Here is a 25257-nt window from a genome sequence, read left to right on the forward strand (position 1 = left end):
CTAACCGGTCAGAGACCAATGTGCTAATAAATCAGTCTTGTAAGTACGTGTCCATAAGTACTCAGTTATCTGCTCAGACATTAGAAGTATTACATATTTATCCACCTGTCTCTTTCTAATAGTAAGATGAACTCAAAATTTATAAGCATGCTCCTTTCTTATGGTATTTGCCGAAGTCCCTTCATATGCAATTCCTCAAAACTAAGAGGTCCTTCCCATATCAATAAGTTTCTTATGAAGTTCTGTTATCTTGCCAGATAACCGATTCTCATATGCAGTTTCAGTTTTATTTATGGCTTTGAAAACCACTTACAGATATGCAAACGGAATAATTTCTTAAAAGTTACTAGGGCCTTTCGGCTGGAACCATCTTCTAGTAATTCACCAAAATGACGAACACAAAGGGAAAGAGGAGAAGCACCAGATATATGTTCTCTAGGCCTTTTAGAAAACAGAGTTATTCCTTTGGCCACGTATATGTGAATCTATAAGAAAGGTGATATTGAGCCAGGCACAGTGGCTCATGCCTGTAATCCCAGCACTTCGGGAGGTCAAGGTGGGTGATCATGATGTCAGGAGTTCAAGACCAGCCTGGCCAAGATGCTGAAACCCTATCTTTACTAAAAATACAAAAATTAGCCAGGTGTGGTGGCGGGCACTGTAATCCCAGCTACTCAGGAGGCTGAGGCAGGGAACTGCTTGAACCCAGAAGGAGGAGGTTGCAGTGAGCCGAGATCACACAACTGCACTCCAGCCTGGGTGACAGAGCAAGACTCTGTCTCAAAAAAAAAGAAAAAGAAAGGTGATATTGTAGACATCAAGGGAATGGGTACTGTTCAAAAAGGAAGCCCCACAGTGTTTCCATGGCTAAACTGGAAGAGTCTACAATGTTACCCAGCATGCTGTGGGCACTGTAAACAAACAAGTTAAGGGCAAGATTCTTGCCAAGATAATTAATGTGGGTGTTGAGCACATTAAGCACTCTCAGAGTCCAGACAGCTTCCTGAAGCATGTGAAGGAAAATGGTCAGAAAAAGAAAGAAGCCAAAGAGAAAGGCACCTGGGTTCAGCTGAAGTGCCAGCCTGCTCCACCCACAGCAGCACACGCTGTGAGAACCAATGGGAAGGAGCCTGAGCTGCTGGAACCTATTCCCTATTAATTCATGGCATAATAAGTGTTAAAAAATAAAAATAAAAACCTCTGGACTGTAAAAACACTTCTCTTCATTGAGTAGAAGTGTAGCGTCCTCTCCCCCAAAGAAATACTTAAAGCAAATTTTAATTGTGTCCTAATTCATTATGTAATGTCTTTACTATTCACATTTAATGCATTTCTTGCTGAAAGACGTGAGGTAGCTTATTATACAACAAATTACTCAATTGGTTAGAAAACGGCCAGGTATTATGTATGAAATATCTGTACTGGTTTGAAGACAGTCCCTCTAAATCATCAAGGAAGAAATTAAATAATTTACAACAAAAAAGGAACTAGGTTTGCCATATGATATTCTATGTCACCAATCAAGATTTGGGTCCCCAACTGGCCATATCAAGTTACTGGCTGATTGCCAAGCCTCAATGGAATAGTTAACCAATCCTTTTTTAATATTTTTGCCCCTAGCTCCGTCTCCTCCTCTTCTCCCACTCCCTACCCAGGGGACAGAAATATACAGAAGCCTTCAGCTGGCTTACAGCACCACCTATTGACACTGTCTGGCCACTACTGCCCCATCGGTTGGGTATGACACAAGGAGTTAGACAGATGGTCCCATGTCTTCCAGTGTGGGCAGATGAGAGAAGAAACCTGTCAGTGTCTTGAGGTGGGAGGGTGAGGGTGGGTGAAGATTCAGTAAATGAGAATGTCATGAAAACCCAGTAGTGATGAAGTGGGCTTGTCCTCAACCCTGAGGAACACAGGAGCCTTCTTTAGTTGTAGGCAAAATAGACATATTCTACATAAAACACTTAGGGCCCCCTTCTGGCTGAAGGAGTCCCAGAGAGAGAAAGGGTCACCTGCATGATGATCGGGCCCTGTTAGCCCAACTCACTGCTCATGGCATTACCTGGCTCAGGGCCAGTGACTGTGAAATGAGTGAGAACTTATCTCACTGGCATGTCCCCAGTGCCTAGATAGTGCCTGGTAAGGGCTGCCATGGGGATGGAACACAGAGAGTAAGGGGGAAGAAAAAGACAGGTCCTGTCAATCACAAGAAAAGAGGGCACTGGGACATATGAATCAGAGGATGTTATTCGCCCCTCAGAAACCAAGCATTTGTTTGACAAAGGGGATGACCAATATTTTTTTTAATTTCTTGAGATGGGGTCTTACTCTGTCACCCAGGCTAGAGTGCAGTGGTGTGATCATGGCTCACCGCAGCCTTGATTTCCCTGGCCTCAGCAATCCTCCCCCCTCAGCTTTCTGAGTAGCTGGCACCATAAGCATGAGCTACCACACCCAGCTATTTTTTGTATTTTTGGTAGAGACGGGGTTTCGCCACTTTGCCCACCTGGTCTAAAACTCCTTGGCTCAATGAACCTCCTGTCTCGGCCTCCCAAAGTGCTGGGATTACAGGTCTATCATGCCTGGACAGGATGCCTGATTTTTAAAGGATATCAAACTAAGATTCTCAGCCCTGGTCACTGGGTAGTTATCTCAAGATCTTTCCTTGGAAACTACACTAAGGTCTGCAGATGGCCGATTTCTCTTACACTAAGGAGTTTTTAAAAGCACACCAATGCTGGCCAATCAGGAAACAAGCAAAACCAAAGAAAGCCCCAAGTGTAACCCGCAGCATGTCCAGGAGACAGTGGCGCCACCTGTGATAGGCCTGGCAGACAGCAGGACTGTCCCAGTGGCTGGGGTCTGAGAACCCCTGTCTTCTGAAGGCTGAGTATTTGCATCCAGACAGTATTTTAGAGCTGGGAAAGATCTTGGTGACCTCAGTAAGCTTCCTGGGTGCCCAGTTCACCTATGTACCCACTGAAAAGTTGCTACTGAATCTGGCACACAGAAGGGGCTCAGGAAATGTTAGTTGAAACTGTCCTATTCTGAGAATTCCCACTCTGCAATACTGCCTTCCTGACCCTAATGCTGGAGACATTAATGTGTCCAAAATAGAGCTGGTGACATGAGCTCTAGTATTGTGACCCAGAAAGGACACTCTTAGAGCCTGAGGGAAGCAGGCTATTTTCCCTAGAGCTGCTGAGAACTGGTAGCCTGGAACAATCTAGGTGTGAAATCTTACCACAAATCATATGCATTTTATAGCAGACACTAGTATAAGAAAGTGACTCAACTAGTGTCACCTGGCATGGTCGTTCGCAGCAGAACCTAGACCAGAACCCAGACTTTCCATGCTCAGACCCATGCATGTCCCCCTAATGTTCCTAGGTGCCCCCTAAGCCCCCAGCTCACACTAAGGGTGCCGCCAGCTGCACAGAACATCCCAGGAAAGCATCTCCTGGCACCCAGTATCTGCATCCACTAAGCGTGTATGCTTATCACATCAGCACCAGAGCAGCCCTGACCTCATCTGTAGGGGGTACTGCCACATCCCCTGGTAGCTTCTGTTCTTGGGCCATCAATGCCAGAAGTTTTCGAATCAGAACTACATCCTTCATGACAGCCTGCAAGTTCACCGTCTGGCCATTGGTAAACATGTGGTCTCCCAGGCGACTGACTGGGCGATACCTACAGGAGGACACACAGAATCAACGAATGTTTCGTGTGATGAAAGGGTCATGTTCTTCAGCCTCTCACCCATGCCTACTGTAGGGAGCACACCCCACCATGCTCAAAACAACCAATATTCCCAACCAACATTCCAGCTGGGCATAGTGGCTCAAGCCTATAATCCCAGCACTTTGGGAAGCCGTGGGTGGATCACATGAGGTCAGGAGTTCAAGACCAGCCTGGCCAACATGGTAAAACCCAATTTCTACAAAAAATACAAAAATTAGTTGGGTGTGGTGATGCATGCCTGTAATCCCAGCTACTTGGGAGACTGAGACAGGAGAATCACTTGAACCCGGGAGGCAGAAGTTGCAGTGAGCTAAGATCATGCCACTGCACTCCAGTGTGGGAGACAGTGTGAGACTCTCTCAAAAAAAAAAAAAAAAACAACAACAACAAAAACAACCAACATTCCTATCACGTTCACAACAAATGGGAAGGAAAGCAAACCCTTCCACCACCTGCACCTGGAGCGATGGAGCTTTGTCTCTCAGTGCCCTTGGCCCTTCCGCCTCTCCTAGAGGTCACAGTTCGGTTCCTTAATATTCGTATTTCAGGTGAAATAAGTTAATTAAAGGGTATTACCTTGAGGGCGGCACCACCAAGAAATCTAGAAAGAACACACTGGGGTTGAATCTGGAGTCCATACCATCATCATCCACTCCCGAAAAAAGGTAGTTCAGAAAGAATCCTGTGTTGGAAATAAATAAACCAAGAAGACCATTTAAATCTATCAATAAGGGCACGGGAGGGCAACCATAAAAATACTACTGAGTGAGGAAAAAACAGAATACAAGATAATATGTAGAGTTAAGGTCACATTCTTCTCTTTCTTTTTTGAGACAAGGTCTTACTCCTGTTGCCCAGGCTTCAGTGTAGTGGTGCAATCATGACTCACTGCAGCCTTGACCTCCCAGGCTTAGGCAATCTTGCCACCTCAGCCTTCCAAGTAGTTGGGACTACAGGTGTGTGCCATCATGACCGGCTAATTTTTGTATTTTTTTTTTTTAAGAGATGACATTTTGCTTGGTTGCTCAGGCTAGTCTTGAACTCCTGGACTTAGTTGATCCACTTACCTCAGCTTCCCATACTGCTGCAATTAGAGGCATGAGTCACCATGCCTGGCCTCATTTTTCTTTATAAAAACAAAAAATAGCCTCTGTGTACATGACAGTTTGTATGCAGGGGATATGACAGCATAAAGACAGGTACTACAGACACAATAGCTCTTAACCCAGGGACTGAGAAGGGAAAGGATGGAGAAGAAACTCCACTTGTTTTTAATCACCCTCCTGGACTACTAAAACACATATATACCACACACATAATTATTCATTACTTTGATCTTTATAAAAAACACAGAATAAAAAAAATTTTTTTAAGCTAGCCTCCTTAAAAATAACCCTACCTCCCACCTCCAACAGGTGCTGCCAAGAAAAAAATCTTCTGTGGATCAAAGCTGTATTTCAGGTGTCTGGTTACTTTAAAAAACGCCTAGAGAAAAAGATTAAAATGTGCTAGGGCCTGCCCCAAAAGCCATCATGCTAATTCCAGTGACCTTTTTTTTCTGATACCTCTTTAACAACATGTTCATTTGTAAGTGCTTATTACACAGAGGTTATAGTCAGCATTCCACAACACATTCTCCCAAGGGTTTGAATATATTGCACAGGTTTTCTTACACACTCAAAAGGGAATGAATGATTTCTCCTACAGTAGAAAATGAAATATATAAAAATCCCCATTTAAAAAAGACAGAATTCATTCTTTGATTCACAGAAGGACAAAGCATTTTACTTAAGGGTATTTAAAATAAGTTATACTGAACCTTCTGAAAATATGCCAACCTGTATTAAGCGAGGCCCACCTACAGCTGTCATTTGATAATCAGGCTCAAGTGCAATAATTGTCACGTTTTTGGTGCTGGGTATGACCTCCCCTCCTCTATGACGTCTCAATGTCAATGTGCCCTGAAGACTGCCCCAAACCTCTGGATCAGATCCAGGAGAGAGCTACAATCATCAGGACTTAAAAGAAGTAATAAGGCAGGGTTAATGAGTCCAGGAAATTAAAGCCTAGAGAAGATAAAGGCTATTTCTTTAGCCTGATACAGCACCTTCATTCTTCCACAGGGCAAAAAGGTGTTCACGGGCACTGGTAGGTGTTAAGTATCCTCGTTTTCCCATCTGAGCTTCCTCAATTCCTGGAGCCGAGGAGAATCGAAGCACAATAAATCAGTAACAGGTACTCTTTCTGCAATGGGATTTATCAATTCTTTATCCCAAAGTCTGCAACTTGACCACAAAAATCAATCTCTATGGTAGTATATTCTCAGGCCCTTAATCTCCCTTCCATAGTAATACAAACCATATGGCTATTGTATAAAACCTAAAAAAAAGCGAAGTAAAAGAAAACATTACCCACAATCCCATACTTTAACATAACTCCTATCACTTTTATATATTGTTTTCCAGGCCTTTTGTCTATGCAAGTATTTTACACAACTGTAATCTTCAGTGTGGATTTATTTTGCAGACTACTTTGCCTGTTTAGTATCATCTTGTCAGCATTTCTGTGTGTTGCTATGTAACTCTGGCCTGATCACCATTTTTCATGGCTATGTAATATTCCATTGAGAATGATTTCTAATTTACTTAACCATATTCTCATAATTGGACATCTGGACTGATTCCCATTTTTTGCTATTATAAGTAAAATTATACTAAGTATCTTTACGTACCTGGTTTTTACCAAAAAGGTTCACATAGTTGAATTATGGATAAATATGTATAAATATTTTCATGGGTAAATATATATTGACTTCTTTTTACAAAAATACTGGTGTGTGAAGAATAGACTGGACTTGGTTTCTCAGACTAAGCAAGAACACTCTGGGATGCTGTCTACCAGTAATACCCAGATTACATTAGAAAACTGGACTTGGGGTTGCCATTCAGAAGGTAGGGTCCAGGCATTTAGATAATTAATTATCTAAACTTTCTGGGCACTTTGGGAGGCCGAGGTGAGTGGATTACCTGAGGTCAGGAGTTTGAGACCAGCCTGGCCAACACGGAGAAACCCCATCTCTACTAAAAATACAAAAATTAGCCAGGTATGGTGGTGTGTGCCAGTAATCCCAGCTACTCGGGAGGCTGTAATAGGAGAATCACTTGAACTCGGGAGGCAGAGGCTACAGTGAGCTGAGATCATGTCACTGCACTCCAGCCTGGGCAACAGAGTGAGACTGTCTCAAAACAAAAAACAAACCTCAAAAAACCTTTTTTGGATACATCCACTCAAACTAAGCATTGCTCAATTTTTTCTTTTTATTCACCTATCAGGGCAGGAACTATGCCTCGCCTGTGTTCCTAACACCTGACAGGGTGTCTAGCTCGTAGCAAATTCTAAATTAAGAGTATACAGCTCAAATATAGATATTCAAAATAGCCTAAGATAATCTATACTTAAAAAAAATACCACCTTGCCTTTTCCTCAAGTTTTTAAAAACTAGCTTCATTCCACCTCCAATTCTCCAGCTAGTTTCTTTAAAATATGCAGAGGATATGTTATCATAAGTTTTTGGAGAAATCTCTTACTTGAAGAACAATTAACAGATGCATCATAATTTATTTAACTAATCTCTATTAATAGGTATTTAAGTCATGTCCAGTTCTAAACTATTCAAACAACAAAGTGAGTATTCTAATTCCTTAGATAAAGTCACAGAAGCAGAATTGCTAAATCAAGGAGCCTGCACGCTTAAAGTTTTGATGTCTATAAAAGCAGAATATGCGGCCGGCGCGGTGGCTCACACCTATAATCCCAGCACTTTGGGAGGCCGAGGCGGGTGGATCACAAGGTCAACAGATCGAGACCATCCTGGTCAACAAGGTGAAACCCCATCTCTACTAAAAATACAAAAATTAGCTGGGCATGGTGGTGCGCGCCTGTAGTCCCAGCTACTCAGGAGGCTGAGGCAGGAGAATTGCTTGAACCCAGGAGGCGGAGGTTGCAGTGAGCCGAGATCACGCCATTGCACTCCAGCCTGGGTAACAAGAGTGAAACTCTGTCTCAAAAAAAAAAAAAAAAAAAAAGCAGAATATGTCAATGAGTTAATGCAAGTGAAGGAAGCATGGGTATGCAATGAAGAATGGCCTTGAACTTCAGAGACAATCACAGCATTAGAAAGCTACATATGTTCAGTGGGAGAAAACAGATCCATTAACTTGCATTTTGCGAGCATTTCTGGAAACAAATGTCTGAATTTCCTCTTCCACTAAATAGGCTGGAAAGGCTGAAGAAGATTGGTTCAATCTCCTCAGCTCCTGTCCCAGCAATGTCCCCACTGCAGTTTCGTTACTGTGAAGGTAGAGGTTGTTCTTCAATCACATGACCTTAGAGTCAGAAAAGAGCTGTGGAAGGCCAGCTCCTCAAGTGAGCTGCACCCTCTCCTAACAAGAACTTCTGTAGCTTGCAATGGTGACTTCTGCTTAGCTGGGATTTTAGAGCATCTCGAATGTGCGTTTCTTTCAGCTGTAAGAGATGCCATAGGAAAAAGGGATTCAGAGATCAAATAATCTGGGATCACAATGAGTGGAAGTCTCTTGGCTATATGAATCCTCATTTTAAATGTTAATGTGCCTTGTGAGGCTCGGGGTGCACGAGGAGCACAGGGAGTGCACTGGAGCAACACGTGTGACATTTCACATGCTGACAGCACTCCTTGAGGAATCACCAGTCCATGGGGACTACTCAGGCACAGCCCTCACTTTTTTTTTTTTTTTTTTTTGGAGAAGGAGTTTCACTCTTGCTGCCCAGGCTGGAGTGCAATGGCGTAATCTCGGCTCACTGCAACCTCTGCCTCCCCAGGTTCAAGCAATTCTCCTGTCTCAGTCTCCTGAGTAACATGATTACAGGTGTGCACCACCACACCCAGCTAATTTTTGTATTTTTAGTAGAGACAGGGTTTCATCATGTTGGTCAGGCTGGTCTCGAACTCCTGACCTCAGATGATCTGCCTGCCTTGGCCTCCCAAAGTGGTGGGATTATAGGCATGAGCCACTGCGCCTGGCCCAGACCTTTTTGATTCCCTCTGGTACCCAGAGCATGGTCAGACACACACTGAGAAGTGCTTACCTTCCTCCACATCACCTGCTCCCCTGAGTTTCTGGTCTATGTCACTTGCAGCCCCTTCAGAGAGCAGAGACCACATGGTCTGCTCTGTATCTTGGCATTGTGCTCACCACAAACACGGTCCTTGGCATAATGCTGAATGCCAACGAATAAATGTGTGCTAAATACTAAACATCCAAGCCTGGAGCTGTAGAACTACAGCCTACTTGTTTCTAATGCACAGGCTTTTCATTGCACCATCACATTCACATGGCTGCAATGAAAGATGACTTTGGAAGAATGGGTTTGGTGAAGGCATTGAAAGGCTACTTACTTGCTGGACATTTGCCCCACGGAAACTATTCTTCTACAATTCTGCCCGTCTTTGTTCTCAATCTATGAACATTTTATAAAGCATCCTAAGGGCTACAGCAGCAATTCCCAACTGGTATTAAGAGAAAATTGTTTTGAGGGCTATTTAATAGTAAGTGTTTAATAGGAAAATCTACTCTTATGGTGTTTAATAGAGTATTTAATAGGAAAATCTACTCTTACAGTGTTAACTGCCAACAATGAAACAAAATTAAACAGGCTTTCTAAATGCAATGTGGTATCCTGGATTGGATCCTGGAGCAAAAAAAGGAAATTACTAGAAAAACCAGTGAAATTCAAAAAGTCCGTAGTTAATAGTGGTGCACCAATGTTAAACTCAGTTTTGACAAATGCACCATGGCAATCTACTATGTTACATTAGGGCAAATGAAGTAAAGAGTTTAAAGGAATTCTTTGTACTATGTTTGCTACTTTTCTGTTAAGTCTAAAAATTATTCTAAAATAAAACATTTTTAAAAAAATAATAAACAGGTTTTTCATTTACTCCAGGGCTTGCCAGAGTCTTCAATGTAAAAGACACATCATGCATCTTCAGGGGGGGATCTTATTTCCACGCTTATTCCATATTCTCAAGCGCTGGGGAAAAGGTTTAGTAACAGTAACTGCTGTGGACTTCCACACATGTAATTTCCTCAATTCTAGGCAAGAGGCTTTATGAATGCCATTACACAGAGTTGGAAATAGAAGCTCCTCAAAATAGACTCTATCCACCACTCAGCACAAGGGGCAGAGCCAAGTGACAATTGCAGGTTGTGTTTTTTCTTTTTTTTGTTTTGAGAAGGAGTCTTGCTCTGTCACTCAGGCGGGAGTGTGGTGGCACCATCTCAGCTCACTGCAGACTCCACTTCCTGAGTTCAAGTGATTCTCCTGCCCCAGCCTCCTGAGTAACTGGGATTATAGGCACCTGCCACCACGCCCGGCTAATTTTTATATTTTCAGTAGAGATGGGGTTTCACCTTGTTGGCCAGGCTGGTCTTGAACTCCATACCTCAAATGATCTACCTGCCTCAGCCTCCCAAAGTACTGGGATTACAAGTGTGAGCCACCATGCCTGGCCAGGTTGTGCTTTTTCTATCCTGGCACATTGATGACATAATAAAAAATGAACAGTTAACATCTACACAGCACATACTACACAGCAGAAACTGCTTTCAGTCTCAGAATACTTTAACCTGACTACTTCAGAATAAAAAATAAAAAACACTTTTAAATAAGTCTACAACTACAAAAATTAAAAAGTACGCGTATTAAGTCTCTCCAAATTTTTCCCAAGCACAGCTTGGGCGAGGTAGAGCTGAGGAAAGAACTCTACCCAAGGGAAAGAGTCGGGGGAGATCTGGTGGACAGCCAGGAGTAGCCTGCAGGAGGTGCTAATGTTTTGTTGAATTCTTGCAGTTTTTCTTTAAAATTATTCGCTGACATTTTACTCCAAAATAGATCCACACTTGTTTTATGGTAAAATGTTTCAAAATATTTGCCAGGTAAATTTCTTAACTTCTTCCTGAAAAACCTTTCAGAAAGATGAACACTCAAGGCAAGAGGCACATGTGGAGCACTGCCTGATAAAGCAGCCCCTTCCATCAGCTCTCCCGTGTGAGAGGCCTAAGCTGGGCACTTGCCAGGGCCCCCTCATCTCCCAGAGACCTGCACACTGTATCTCTGCAAGCCCCTCTCAAACGCAGCAGAGACTGCGTGGAGTAGAGTGGAGAAGAACCAGGTATTCCCAAGGTTCAGGACACATGTGGCCAGTGAGCTCCTCTCCAGACCCAGCCTGCTCACCCAGGGGCTCAGAGTCCTTCTGGCCAGCTGTCCTGTGTACCATGGCTGCAAACGTGATCGTCAACTTGCTATTGTGTTCCTTTCGGACAACAGATCGCCCAGTCCTGTGCAGAAGGACAGTTGTGATTGAGGAGAGAAAAAAACCTAGTAAGACATTGAATGATAGCAATGAGTGACTGCCCAGAGATGTCTCACCTGGGGCAAAGGCCCTGATACTCACTTGCAGTGGGGACAGCGCTTAGGATTCATATGTGACTTCCAGAAGAAAGCAATAAGCTTGCTCCTGCTCTCACACACGTTCTTTACCTGTTAAAAATAAAAGTCAGAGAACCTTGGAGTACCATTTTGAAGAGAATCCAATATATTTAGTTTTCACCTTTTATTTTTAACCAGAGGAAACACCCCCACCACCACTTTCTTAAACAAAGTCTTCCTCAGAACCCTAATATAGTTGAACTCTGACAATTACTGAGTGACCTCTTTAAGACTTCAGTTTTCTCAATTATAATACGGGAATAAGAATAGTAACCACTGCGGCAAACTCTTACTAAGATAAAGAATCATGAATGCAGCGGGGGCTTGAAATACAGCCAGAACTCAATAAACACTAGTTACTTTCACTTGTAAAACGAAACCCTCTGGATGCAGCTGGCCTCCCTCAGATGGACCTCAGGGTTCTGAGAAAGGCACATCCACAGTCCAGCCACATGAGTGGCACTGCACCTGGCAGCAGATGAGAACCATCTGGGAGCTTTTGTAACTCCACTTGGACCCAACCCAGACCAATTAAATCAGCATCTCTGCTGTGAAACCCAGACATGAGGTGAAGCAGATTTCAAGACTAGTATCACAGGTGAATTATCTAGCCATTCACTCATTCATTGAACAAATTAATACTTAGGCAATGTATGGAGGGGAGAATAAGGTAGCAGTGGGTTAGAGAGAACTGTTGGAGAAGGAAAAAAAGACCTGATGCCATTTTTTAAGAAAAGTCTTGCTAGATGCTATACCAAAACCATCTAATGTCACATAACCTCTCATTGGTCCTGCAGGTAGCCACGAGAGATTAGGAAGTGGACATTCACACAGGTGTGTAATTAGTGAGGTCACAGGTCTCATGAGAGGCAGAGCTCAGATTCAAACCCAGGTCTACTTTGGGAAGCCAGAAGTATATGTAAAGGACAGCATAGAGGGAAAGTGATAAAATGATGCCAAAAACAATGTGGGAGAAAGACAGTGTTAACTCACATGTGCGCCCTGGGACCCCAGGAGGTTGTTCTGCACAATTTCAGTTGTGTATTGTTCTAATTCCTCCTGAATTTCAGAGGCAGAGGGATCAGCATTTTCTTCCAGAAACTGGAAAACAAAGACGAAAACCACATTATCACAGTAATATATATCTCTGATGAGCAGCACAACTGGGACCAGCCTCTCCAAGAGTAGAAAAAATTCATTTGAAGGGAGAAAAAGAAACTATGGTTACACTTTAGTTGTTTCAGGAGTTGCACTTTCAAGAGTGAGAAAACATTGCTGTCAAAAAAGAAAATCAAACAAGGTCAGGCACGGTGGCTCACACCTGTAATCCCAGCACTTTGGGAGGCAGAGGCAGGTGGATCACCAGAGCTCAGGAGTTTGAGACCAGCCTGAGTAACATAGTGAAACCCTGTCTCTACTAAAAACACAAAAATTAGCTGGATATGGTAGCACATGCTTATAATCCCAGCTACTCAGGAGGCTGAGGCAGGAGAATCACTTGAACTCAGGAGGTGGAGGCTGCAGTGAGCCAAGATTGTGTCGCTGCACTCCAGCTTGGGCAACAGAAAAAGACTCTGTCTCAAAAAAAAAAAAAGAATTCTCTTACTCATTTTATGAGGCTGACATAATCTAGATACCAAACCCAAAAAGACAATAGGAGAAAGGAAATGTAAACCAATCTCACTCATGATCACAGATGCAAAAATCCCAAGCAAAATATTAGAAGTCAAATGCAACAACATATTAAAAAGGTAATATATCCTAAACAATTTGGGTTTATCCTAGGAATCCCAGGTTAGTTCAACATTAGGAAAGAAACTGAGTAATTCACCATGTTAACTCGTTAAAAAGGAGCCAAATTATCTGAAAATTTCAATATATATTAAAAAGGTATTTGACAAAATTGAACCATCTGAGAGTACATTGATGATGTGATATACCATCAACCCCAAATATTTTGATGAACATTTTCTATAAACACGGACACTCACAAATATGACCAGGATACAATCATTAAAAAATGGCAAATTAGCACTGATAAATTATCACCATCTAATCCTCAAACACTATTCAAGTTTTTCCAACTCCCTTAATAATATCCTTCAGATGCTAGGCATGGTGGCCTCATGCCTGTAATCCCAGCAGCTTGGGAGGCCGAGCCGGGTAGATTGCTTGAGGTCAGGAGTTCAAGACCAGCCTGGCCAATATGGCAAAACCCTGTCTCGACTAAAAAAACCCAAAAATTAGCCAGGTGTGGTGGTACATGCCTGTAGCCCCAGCTACTCAGGAGATCACTCGGACCCCGGAGGCAGAGGTTGCAGTGAGCTGAGATGGTGCCACGGTACTCTAGCCTGGATGACAGGGTCAGATTCTGTCTCAAAACAATGATAATAAAAATGCCCTTTACAGCAGAAGTATCCTGTTTAGAGCTACCTGTTACACTTTTTAGTCTCCTTTGTTTAGAATAGTTTCTTAGTCTTCAACCTGAGTTATGAACAGTTTTGAACATTCAAGGTGAGTTTTATAGAATACTCCTCAATTGTGGGCATGTTGGAAATTTCCTCGTGATTATGCAGTTAACCCATCTTTGGCAAGAATATCCAGAGGTGATGTTGTGTTCTTCTCACTGCACCCTATGAGGGGGTGCATGATTTCAATCGGTCCCATCAAGTATGTTTCACTTTGATCACTTGAGTAAGGGGGTGACTGCCAGGATTCTTCTCCAAAAGACTACGTGTGTCAGGGGGAGGGGTACTTTGAAAGTGTGTAAGTAGCCTGTTACTTAAACTTTTAGTCACTCAATTCATTCTTTCGTTTAAATCAACATGAAAGTAGGTTCATGGATTCCTACTTCATTTGATAGGTCATAATCACTTAGTATCACCATTTATTATGATTCTCAAACTGTCCTAGATCTGGCCAGTGTGAGCCCTACACACAGGCTTCTGTGTCCTTTGGACATGTCCCATCGTTCTTAGAGCACATCCTTCCTTTCTAGTATGTGACGTACCAGGCTGCTCTTGTACTTTCTCTGTCCCAGCCCTAGATCAGCTATTTCTCCAAGAAGCTTTATTAGTGGAGAATGGCATTTAGAAACCAAGCAGTGGGTGCTAGGTGTGCCCATTACTATCACTCCTCCAAGCCCTTCCAGGGAAAGAGTCAGGCAAAAATATATGTATACACACATACTTCACACCAGAACTTTTAATTCCATTTTAACAGTACAGGATTAATTCTGTTTTCTTTCTTGCATAGGTTTGTAACTCTCCTTTCTGATAGTATAAAATCTGGCCCCTCTTATCCTTAAGTACTTAATCGATCAACATCTCTCTCTCCCTGTATATAACCACTCTCCCACTGCTGCTGCCATCATCCCTCCTCTGTGTAGAGCCCTCACTCAAGTTGGGCTCAAGCCCCACATGAGTGCACCCTCCTTGTGGACCCCCTCCTTTTATTTGGGCTCATATACCCCATGCTGGGCCGCCCCAACAGGCACCCTCATCTGATTTCGGCTCTCACACTCCACACTGTGCCTCTATCTCCAAATGAACATCCCCCTTACCATATTTGAGCTCTGGCATTCCGCATGGGGCTGCCCACACGTTCAGGGCTCCCCGCTCTCTCTGCTCTGGCTGAGTCCCTGTGCAGAGACACCCTTTCCATGAAGCTTTGCTCACTCTGCTGGGGCTCAGACCCTACATACTAGGCCATGTCTCTTTGTGGAATCCCAGCTTGCTCCACCCACCTAATGTCTTCAGGACTGAAGTATCCAATAAGAGGGAGGGGAAGAGGAAAGGGGAACAACTTTTCTTTGTGACAAGTAATAAGACAAAGATACCCACACTACCACGTCAACGCAGTAATGTATATCCTAGCCACCAAAAGAAAGAAAACATGTAAGGATTGGAAAGGAACAAAAATACCCGTATTTGCAGATATGACTGTATTGAAAATCTAAAAATATCTACAGATAAACTGTCAGAATTCATGAGACAATTTTGCCAGGTTGCTTCATAAATAATCAATAACATTTTTATATACCAACAAACAAAATGAAATTTTAAATAAGGTATTTTTAATAACACCAGAAATTCTGATGAAAATACTAACTATGAAAAAAATATTTCTTTATAATAGAGATCTGGTCATCCCCACCTTATCCGAAAGTAACCAGCCAGAGGAATTAGGCACGAGAAAGAAAAGGCACCCAAACTGAAAAGAAGGATGTCAATATGTCTCTGTTTACAGATGACATAATCTTATATACAGAAAAACTTAAACTCTACCAAAAACCTCTTACAACTCATCAACAAATTCAGTAAAGTTGCAGGATAAAAAAATCAGTAGCATTTCTATACACAAACAATGAATTAGCTGAAAAAGAAATCAAGAAGGCAATCCCATTTATAACAGCTATCAAAAAAATACCTAGGAATAAATTTAACCAAGGATGTGAAAGACTCTTCTGGAAAACTGCAAAACACTGATGAAAGAAACTGGAGAGGATACAAATAGAAAAACATCCTATACTTATAGATCAGAATAATTAATATTGTTAAAATTACTATACTACCCAAAGCAATTTATAGATTCAATGCAATCTCTATCAAAATACCAATGACATTCTTCACAGAAACAGGAATAAAAATTGTAACATTTGTATGGAACCACAAAAGATCCTGAACAGCCAAAGCAATCTTGAATAAAAAGAACAAAGCTGGAGGCATCACACTACCAGAATTCAAAATATACTATAAAGCTGTAGTAACCAAAACAGGCATTAAAAACAGAAAGACCTACCAATGAAACAAAACAGAGAACCTGAAAATTAATCCACTTAGCTATAGACAACTGATTTTTTAAAAAGGTGCCAAGAACATATACTGGGGGGAAGGATAGTGTCTTTAATAAATGATGCTAGGAAAATTAGATATCCATATGCAGGAGAATGAAACTAGACCTCCACCTCCACCCTCTACAAAAATCAACTCAAAAATTGATCAATGATCTAAATATAAAGTCTGGAAAAATATTTTATGAATCAGACCTCAAAGCACAAGCAACAAAAGCCAAAATAAACAAATGGAATTATATCAAACCAAAAAGCTTCTGCAGAGCAAAGTAGTCAGTCAACAGACTACTCCAAAATAGAAAAAGACAACCTCCAGAATAGAAGAAAATATTTGCAAACTACTCATCTTAGGGCAGGAGCTTAATATCCAGAATATACAAGGAACTCAAGCATCTCAACAGCAAAAATCCCAAACAATTCGATCAAAAAATGGGTAAATGATCTGAACAAACACTTCTCAAAACACATACAAATTGCCAACAAATATATGAAAAAATGTTCAACATCACTAGTCACTGGGCAAATGCAAATCAAAATCACAAGGTTTCATCTCATCCGAGTTAGGATAGCTATCCCCAAAAGACAAAAAAATAACGCTGGTGAGGATGTGGAGAAAAGGGAACTCTTACACACTGCTGGCAGGAATGTAAACTAATTTAGCCACTATGGGAAACATATATGAAGGCTCCTCAAAAAACTACAGATAGAACTACCATTAGATCCAGCATCCCACTATTGGGCATTTATTCAAAAGAAAAGCAATTGGTATATCAAAGTGGTATCTGCACCCCCATGTTTATTGCAGCACTATTCACAATAGCCAAGATATGAAACCAACCTAGATGCCCAACAACAGATAAAGGGATAAAGCAAATGTGGTATATATACACACTGGAATACCATTTGGCCATAAAAAAGCATGAAATCCTGTCATTTGCAACAGCATTAGACGGAACTGGAGGATATTATGTGAAATAAGGCAGGAACATAGAGTTAAACTCTGCATGTTCTTACTCACATGTGGAAGCCAAAAAAAAAAAAAAAAGTTGATCTCATAGAAGTAAAAGTAGAATGGAGAATCCTAGCGGCTGAGAAGGGTAGGGAAAAGAGGGGAAAGGGAAGAGATTTATTAAAAGAAACAAAATTATAGTTAGGAGGAATAAATTCTTGTGTTCTACACCATTGTAGGATGACCACAGCTAATAATAATACAGTTTCAAATAGCTGGAAGGAGAATATTGCATGTTCCCAACCCAAAGAAATGATAAATGTCTGAGAGGACAGATATGCTAAATTACCCTGATCTGATCACTATACATTGTATCACACCATCGCTATGTACCCCATAAAACATGTATGTGTTAATAAAACAAAAAAGACAAAGAAAAGAAAACATGAGAAGTAAACAAATTAAGCATTACCAATAGGTGAACAATCTACAACATATGCCTCCTAAAACAATGCAATACAAAGTACCCTGTATCATGAAGGTTGTATTCTTGCTAAAATGTGAATCTAATTACAGAAATAATCAGACAATCTCGAATGTGAGAAATCCTATAAGACCACTGGCCTTGAGTCTTCAAAAAAGTCAGTATCATGAAAAAGAATTCTGTACATCACAATGTTCTACTTTAAGACAGATTAAAGAGATATAACAATCAAAAGGAATGCCTTTTGATTGAATAAACCTTGATTGAATCCTTGGTCCAGAAAATCAGAAAAAGCTCATAAATGGTTTAAATGGTATTTCACTATTGTTTCTATTAACATTCCTTTTATTATTATTATTATAGCTTCCTGTTTTCACACTCAGCTATTGGTATCCAGTTATAAGATATACAGATCAATCAAATGTCCTGTACCATTGGCATGGTAACTAGGACAACATACTAGCATCTCTTGTTCCCCACCACTTTGCCTTTCCTGATTTCTGTGACCACCACTATCCACCTACCCTGTTCAGAATTCTCTCAAGCTCGTAGACTGCTTGTAGGGCCCCGACTTCCAGAACCCTCAGCTGGCAGAGTAAGAGGTGAATCACAGCCCGGGGACAAGTCAGCATGTGGCAGTTTAAACAAGAGCCCCGAAGCAGCAGGTATAGCTTCTGAAGAGAGGGAATAAAAACAAACAGGATATTAGAAAGAGACACAGTTGTCATGGTGACTTTCAGTATACCCACAAGTTCTTCATATATTCAGTCTATTCCTTTAAAAACTCCACTTCAGCCTACACACTTAAAAAAGGCCTTTGTTATATTAAGAACTAGATAAATATTCTCCTCTCTTTTCTTTTAAGGTTTTATTTTAATCCATTTAGATTTGAAATTTACTTTGGGTGTTTGACCTGAAGCAGAGAAATATCTTTATTTTATTCCAAGATTTAATTACAACATTTCTTGGCTGAGCGTGGTGGCTCATGACCATAATCCCAGCAATTTGGGAGGCTGAGGCGGGTGGATCGCTTGAGGCCAGGAGTTTGAGACGAGCCTGGCCAACATGGTGAAACCCTGTCTCTACTAAAAATACAAAAATTAGCTGGGCATGGTGGTGTGCACCTGTAATTCCAGCTACTCAGGAGGCTGAGGCACAAGAATGGCTTGAATCCAGGAGGCAGAGGTTATAGTGAGTCAAGATTGTGCCGCTGTACTCCAGCCTGGGAGACAGAATGAAACTGTCTTGAAAACAAAAGACATTTCTCTTTCTTTAACATGATTAACAGACGAAAGTCATGTCCACATATACCAACATCTGTGGCTTAAAAAAAATCCTGGAGGTAAGGTTAGCTGAAATAAAAAGCTAAAAATGCACAACCAAGACAGGAGCTCCATTCTGCCCTCACTGCTGGGCTTTCTGGAGCTTTGCTGCTCCTGCCATCACATGAGAGCCCATAGAGCCACCTGAAGGGCTCAGGGAGGCCTTGAGAACACAAGTTCTCTCTGTTACTAGGCAGGTGCCAATGATGTTTCTGAAGAGCACAAAGCCCCTGAAACAAAAGGTGTAGGGGATGAATCCGAACCCTTCCTACCCTCCACGTGAATGGAATCAAGTTGTGACTCTACTCAACTGGAATCAAACTGATATTCATTTAGTTAGGGCCACAGGGTACGTTGAAATTATTGTATTTGGCTCAAAGTTTCAAAATCTCATTCTACAGAATGTTTTCATTGGGGTGTCTGGAGCTTAACCTCCTTAGACCACTCTTGTGGGAGAGAGGCAGCACTCACAAATCCCACCAGCAGCCCTGAGACCCACACAACTAAGGAAGCACTTACATCAAAGAGGAGAGGGTTGTACACCATGAGTGGGAGCTCAATATGGCCCAGGTGCCCGGAGCAATTGTTGAAGTCCTGCACGCAGGTGGAGCACACCTCTTTGGAATCCGCGGGGCCCAAAGCTAAATCATAGAGGCCGTTTGCCGATGGGTTTCCCAGGCTGTCCAGGAACCGAGGGTTTGTAATGGATTTAACACTTAATTTCCTATGGGGATAAAAAAGATCAAGAGGAAAACTAAGGTTATCAACCTCTCTGATGTTTCCTTGATTATTTAATGCCTGTTTGACAGCTCCAGAGGGCACAATCTCTGTCTGCCTTGCTCACCAGTGTACCCCAATACTAAGTGCACAGTTGGTACCCAATAGTTAATACATACATATGTATGAAATGAATGAGTTAAAAAACCAGATTTTGAGCAAAACTTGCACTAAGTACATTGGTAAACTGTTTATAAAAAGGAGTTAAGCATCTACTACACACTGAATGATTCAGAGGCAACATTATTCTGTCTTTTTTTTTTTTTTTTTTTTTTTTTGCAGCAAGGTCTCACTCCTGTTGCCGAGGCTGGAATGCAATGGTGCAACCTCGGCTCCCTGCAGCCTTGAATTCCTGGGCTCCAGTGATCCTCCCACCTCAGCCTCCCGAGTAGATGGGACCACAGGCATGCACCACCATGCCCAACTAATTTTTCTATTAATATTTTTTTGTAGAGACAGGATTTTGCCATGTTACCCAGGCTGGTCTTGAACTCCTGAACTCTAGAGATCAGCCTGCCTCAACCTCCCAAAGTGCTAGGATTACAAGAGTGAGCCACCATGCCTGGCCGCATTATTCAGTCTTGATCTTAATCCTCTAAGTTGGTCATCACTACATGTACTTTTCAGAGGAGAAAACCAAGGCTCAGGGATGTTAGGTTATTTAATCCAGGTGACATAGACATAATGTAGGGGAGGCAGGATTATGGAACAGACTTAACTTCAAAGCCCAGACAGTTCAAATGAAGGGAATACAATGCAATAATCCCTGTACGCAGAAATAGTAAATCTGACAAAATTAAACACATGTAGTCAAACCTTACTAAAGGTTTCATCATGTTTTATGTTTGGTTTGAAAGGTGCGCCCATAGGACACTTAACTACGTTTACAAAGCCAACTTTGCTTTTAAAACTTCTTCCTTTCTGATTTAGAAGATAAAGACAAATAATTTGACACCCTAGAGGAAATCTGAAGGTTGAAAGGAGAGCCCTCAATGAAGTGAACACTCCGTTTAATAAAGTACAAAAATAGTGTCAAGTTCTTCATGAATGGTGACATGTTCTGAGTGTAAAACGATGTTGGTCTATCAGGAACTAAGCTGCTCAGATCTAGAAGATTCTATGTTGCATGGCCAGTGTCACTCTAAGGGCTAAGGCGACTTGGAGACAGATCTGCTGCTGTGGTTCTTGTCTATATGGTCACCTTGCTGCCGGTAAGCTAATTTCAAGAGAAACTTGATCTAATTGAATAGTTGTGTGTGTGGTCTCTTCCCACAAACCTAGAGTCCACCTGCAACCCTGAACTGGGTAACACTGAACAAATTACTTATCTTTTACTTTTTAATTTTTGAAATTGTAATAAAAAAATATAAATTCATCATCTTAACTGTTTTAATTAGTACAGTTCAGTGGTATTAAGTACATTTGCATTGTGCTACCATCACCATTATCTGCAGAATCCTTTTTCATCTTGTAAAACTGAAACTCTGTACCCATTATACAATAATTCTTCATTTCCTCCACTACCATCATTTTACTTTCTGTTTTGATTAATCTGACTACTCTATGTACCTTATATAAGTGGAATCATATTGTACATGTCCTTTTGTGACTGGCTTATTTCACTTAGCACAATGCTTTCAAGGTTCATCCATGTTATAGGATATATCAGAACTGTCTTCCTTTTTTAGAGCTGAACAACATCCCATTGTATGTATATACTACATTTTTGTCTGTCAACCCATCCATTGATAGACACTTGGATAGTTTCCACTTTTCACTATTGTGAATAATGCTGCTATGAACATAGGTGTACAAATATCTCCTTGAGACCCTACTTTCAATTCTTTGGATACATACCCAGAAGCAGAATTGCTGGATCACACGGTATTTTGTTTTTAATTTTTTGAGAATCCACCTTATTGTTTTCCATAGTAGTTGCACCATTTTACATTCCCACTAACAGTGTACAAAAAGGTTCCACTTTCTCCACATCCTTGTCAACACTTTTTAATTTCTGTTTTTTGATAGTAACATTCTACTGGGTTTGAGGAGTTTTTATTTGCGTTTCCCTAATAATTGGTGATGTTCAACATCTTTTCACATGCTGATTGCCCATCTGTATGCCTTCTTTGGAAAAATGTCTATTTAAATCCTTTCTCCATTTTAAAATTGAATTTTGTTGTTGTTGTTGAGTTGTGCGAGTTCTTTGTATGTTCTAGATGTCAATCTCTTATCAGATATATAATTTGCAAATATTTTCTCCTATTTCATGGGTTGCCCTTTCAATCTATTGACTGTGTCCTTTGATAACTACCTAACTTTTTTTCTCACCTGAAGTCTGGGCATTGCAGCAGTTCTATTAGGATGATTAGAATATACCACATAGAAAACATAGTGTCTGGAATAAAGTTCCTCTCTCTTTGTTGGGTAGAGGAGAAAGTCCCTCTCACCATTACAGGAACAGGATAAAAAGAATAGGGGCAACCAAGGCCGGGCGCGGTGGCTCACGCCTGTAATCCCAGCACTTTGGGAGGCCGAGGAGGGTGGATCACGAGGTCAAGAGATCAAGACCATCCTGATCAACATGGTGAAACCCCGTCTCTACTAAAAATGCAAAAAATTAGCTGGGCATGGTGGCGCGTGCCTGTAATCCCAGCTACTCAGGAGGCTGAGGCAGGAGAATTGCCTGAACCCGGGGGTGGAGGTTGCGGTAAGCCGAGATCGTGCCATTGCACTCCAGCCTGGGTAACAAGAGCGAAACTCCGTCTCAAAAAAAAAAAAAAGAATAGGGGCAACCAGTAAGGATTCCACTGGAGAAGAAAGAGTTTGAGATCAATAGACTTAGGTTTAAAGATGACCTTTGCCACTTTCTAGAGAGACATTTTGTTCTCTGGGCCTGAACTTTTTACTAGAGGTAACACCACAAATGGGTGTTGTTAAGCACTGAGAATGGGTGTCACTAAGGACTGAAAGTGCCAAGAGCTGAGCAACTAGCTCCTCCCTCCATCTATTCACACACTCAACAAATACCCACTGAGTGCTCACTGTGTGCCAGATAGTGTTAAGCGCTAAGGAAACAGAGAAGAACCCCTATGCTTATGGCCATTACATTCGACTGGAGGAAAGGGAACAGACACAAAATAAGTGCATAGTCTGTTAGATGGCAGAAAGTGCTATGAAGAAAAATAATGCAGGGAAAGGGAAGAACGGAGTGGGCAAGTGGTGCTAGAAGCTCACTAAGGAGGTACTTGGGCAAAGGCTGAAGAAGTTGAGGGAGCAAGCCATACAGTCAACTGGGCAGAGGGTTTTACAGAAGGAAGAAGCAGAGTGCAAAGGTCCTGAGGTGGGTGTGTACCCAAGGTACTATGGATGCAGCAAGGAGGTCAGGGTAGCTGGAATAGAGGTGAAATCAGAGAGGTAACAGGAGACTGAAATGGCCCCTCCAGGCCGTTTTTAAAGACTTGATTTTTACTCTGAGCAAAAATGGGAAGCTACTGGAATCTGACACAATAAAAGGTGGCAGAATTATTGAAATGTCTCAACCCTAAACCTGTTTGAAAACTCCACAATTATCTTTTTAAAAATTCAGGCAACGTAAAACACTTCTGCTTTTGGATGAAATCATATCCACTTACGGCAGTGATGATATATTTAGAATTTCTGGGCTAGCACACTGTTACCAATGATACCAGAGCTGTAGCTCAGGACTTTATTCATCCATTTATTCAGACTTGAGGATAAAAGACAGGAGTGAGACACACAAGAAGCTCAAGGGTAGTCAAGGAAGGCAAATATACACAAGCACAAAAAGTGACTAAAGCACCATGACAGACAACTGTACCATGTGCAAAATGACCTAAGAAAATGAGGGAGGGGACTGAGCTTTCAGGTATGTGTGTTGAGCAGGGGACAGAGGGAAGTACCTCCCTTTGGCTGAAAGGACATTGCGTGCAGAGGGAAGAGCTTAAAGAAAGGCCCAGATGTTGAAACGTGATGGCAGTTTCTGGAATATGCAAGTGGTTTAATAGGGCTGGAGAAGGGATGATGTTATAGCTAAAATCAGCATTGGTCTGATCATGGGAGATTTTGCTGGCTCTGCTAAGAAAATATCCTTAATCTGAGGGAGATGGAGAACCTTTGGAGGGTTTTAAGGGTGACAGTAGCATGACGACATTTGCACTCTGCAATAATAATTTTGACAGCAGTGTGGAGTATGCACGTGAGAGGTGTAAGGGGAGGGTGGAAGGAAAAAATTCAAACATGAGATAAGGGCCAGAGGGGACACAGTAGCAATTGGAAGAACAAGGAGAGTAAAGGACAAATAAACATGTAGGTGACACAAAGGAATAAGTTAGATGTCAGGAGAGATCTAGAATTATTTTCCAGTTTCTAGTGACCATTTTGCACTGGCTACACCATTTTAGAGGGGTAAGTTACCCCTCCCTTTGAGGAGGGGTGCATGTAGCGTTTTTGACATGCGTTTAAGATATCCGTGTGAAATTCAAGTAAAGATGTCCAGACAGCTGAACAAATACGAGTCTCAAAATCAGAGAAAGAAATTTGTGTTGGGGATTTAAATTTGAGACTATAAATCATGAATGCAGTGAGACTGTCTAGGGGCAACATTTACCATGAAGAAAACAACATTACCAGAATAGAATCTTGAAGAACATCAACATTTAAGGAGTAAAATGAGGTACAGATCTTGCTCACCAATGTGTCATTAAGGCCTAGCCTGGAAAAATCTGGATGCTCAATAAATGTTTGTGTGGTTATAGAGCGATAGAGGAAGAGAGGGAGGCAGAAGTACTTGTCATAAAAATAGGAGAACTTGAAGACAATCAGATCTGGAAGAAAGGAAAGTTTCAAGAGAGTGCAGTAGAGAATGTCAAACGCTACCGTGATCAAAATGAAGACTAAAGAGAGCTCCCTTGATTTAACAGACAGAGAATATAGCAGGGTCCTAGCAAAGAAAAGTTAACGCCTGAACTGAAACTTGAAGGGCAAACATTTTACAAACAAGAGGAAACCTACTACGTGCCTAATTAATCGTGTCAGGGACATTATGGTAATTCCACAAACGCTTGTTAGTTGAGGAGGAGACTGACAGATGATAACGCTGCAGACCAGGACCCTCCCCACCCCTACACTAGCCACCACCAGCGCAAACATTTGTCACTCCAGCCCCACTGGACTCTTATGTAGGCAATCCACGCCGGCCCAGAACGTTTTCAAAACTACGGCTCCCAGCAGGGCAAGCGCCAGACGAGCCTGAACTCAGAGGATAGACTGGGCGCAAGAACTTCTGGGAACCGTAGTTTAGGGCGCCGACCTCAAGAGCCAGGCTGGGCACGCTTCCCCACAAACTCCTTACTTGAGCTCTTCAGCCGAATACATCCCGAAGGAAATGCCCTGCAGCCGCCGCCAGGGCATATTCTTGGAGATCAACATCCTCCAGGTCCGTTCTGAATTCTGACACCCAGAGAAACGTTCTACCCACTACCTGAGTATTCTTAAACCCGGAGTCACCACGTGATTCAAACTGCGCTTGCGCGCGAAAATGTCGTTCCCGGACGCAGGAAAGACATTTACGTGGACGAAT

General features: G+C 41.8%; 1 protein-coding gene across 1 annotated transcript in view; it reads right to left on the minus strand.

Moving 5' to 3' along the window:
- Positions 1-25196, minus strand: part of POLR1A (RNA polymerase I subunit A) — a 78893-nt gene extending 53697 nt beyond the window's left edge. The window contains exons 1-9 of the mRNA XM_012472960.3: positions 25030-25196; positions 19398-19602; positions 18081-18230; positions 12265-12372; positions 11237-11322; positions 11017-11120; positions 5849-5935; positions 4318-4423; positions 3528-3690 (exon numbers count right to left, since the gene is read on the minus strand). Coding sequence (XP_012328383.2) covers positions 3528-3690; positions 4318-4423; positions 5849-5935; positions 11017-11120; positions 11237-11322; positions 12265-12372; positions 18081-18230; positions 19398-19602; positions 25030-25106 — 1086 coding nt within the window. The 5' untranslated portion in view covers positions 25107-25196. The remainder of the gene's footprint in view (positions 1-3527; positions 3691-4317; positions 4424-5848; positions 5936-11016; positions 11121-11236; positions 11323-12264; positions 12373-18080; positions 18231-19397; positions 19603-25029) is intronic.
- Positions 25197-25257: the final 61 nt, after the last annotated feature.

The sequence above is a fragment of the Aotus nancymaae genome, unplaced genomic scaffold (assembly GCF_030222135.1).
Source record: "Aotus nancymaae isolate 86718 unplaced genomic scaffold, 86718_ANA_hifiasm-v0.15.2.pri h1tg000017l, whole genome shotgun sequence".
Classification (NCBI taxonomy): Eukaryota; Metazoa; Chordata; class Mammalia; order Primates; family Aotidae; genus Aotus; species Aotus nancymaae.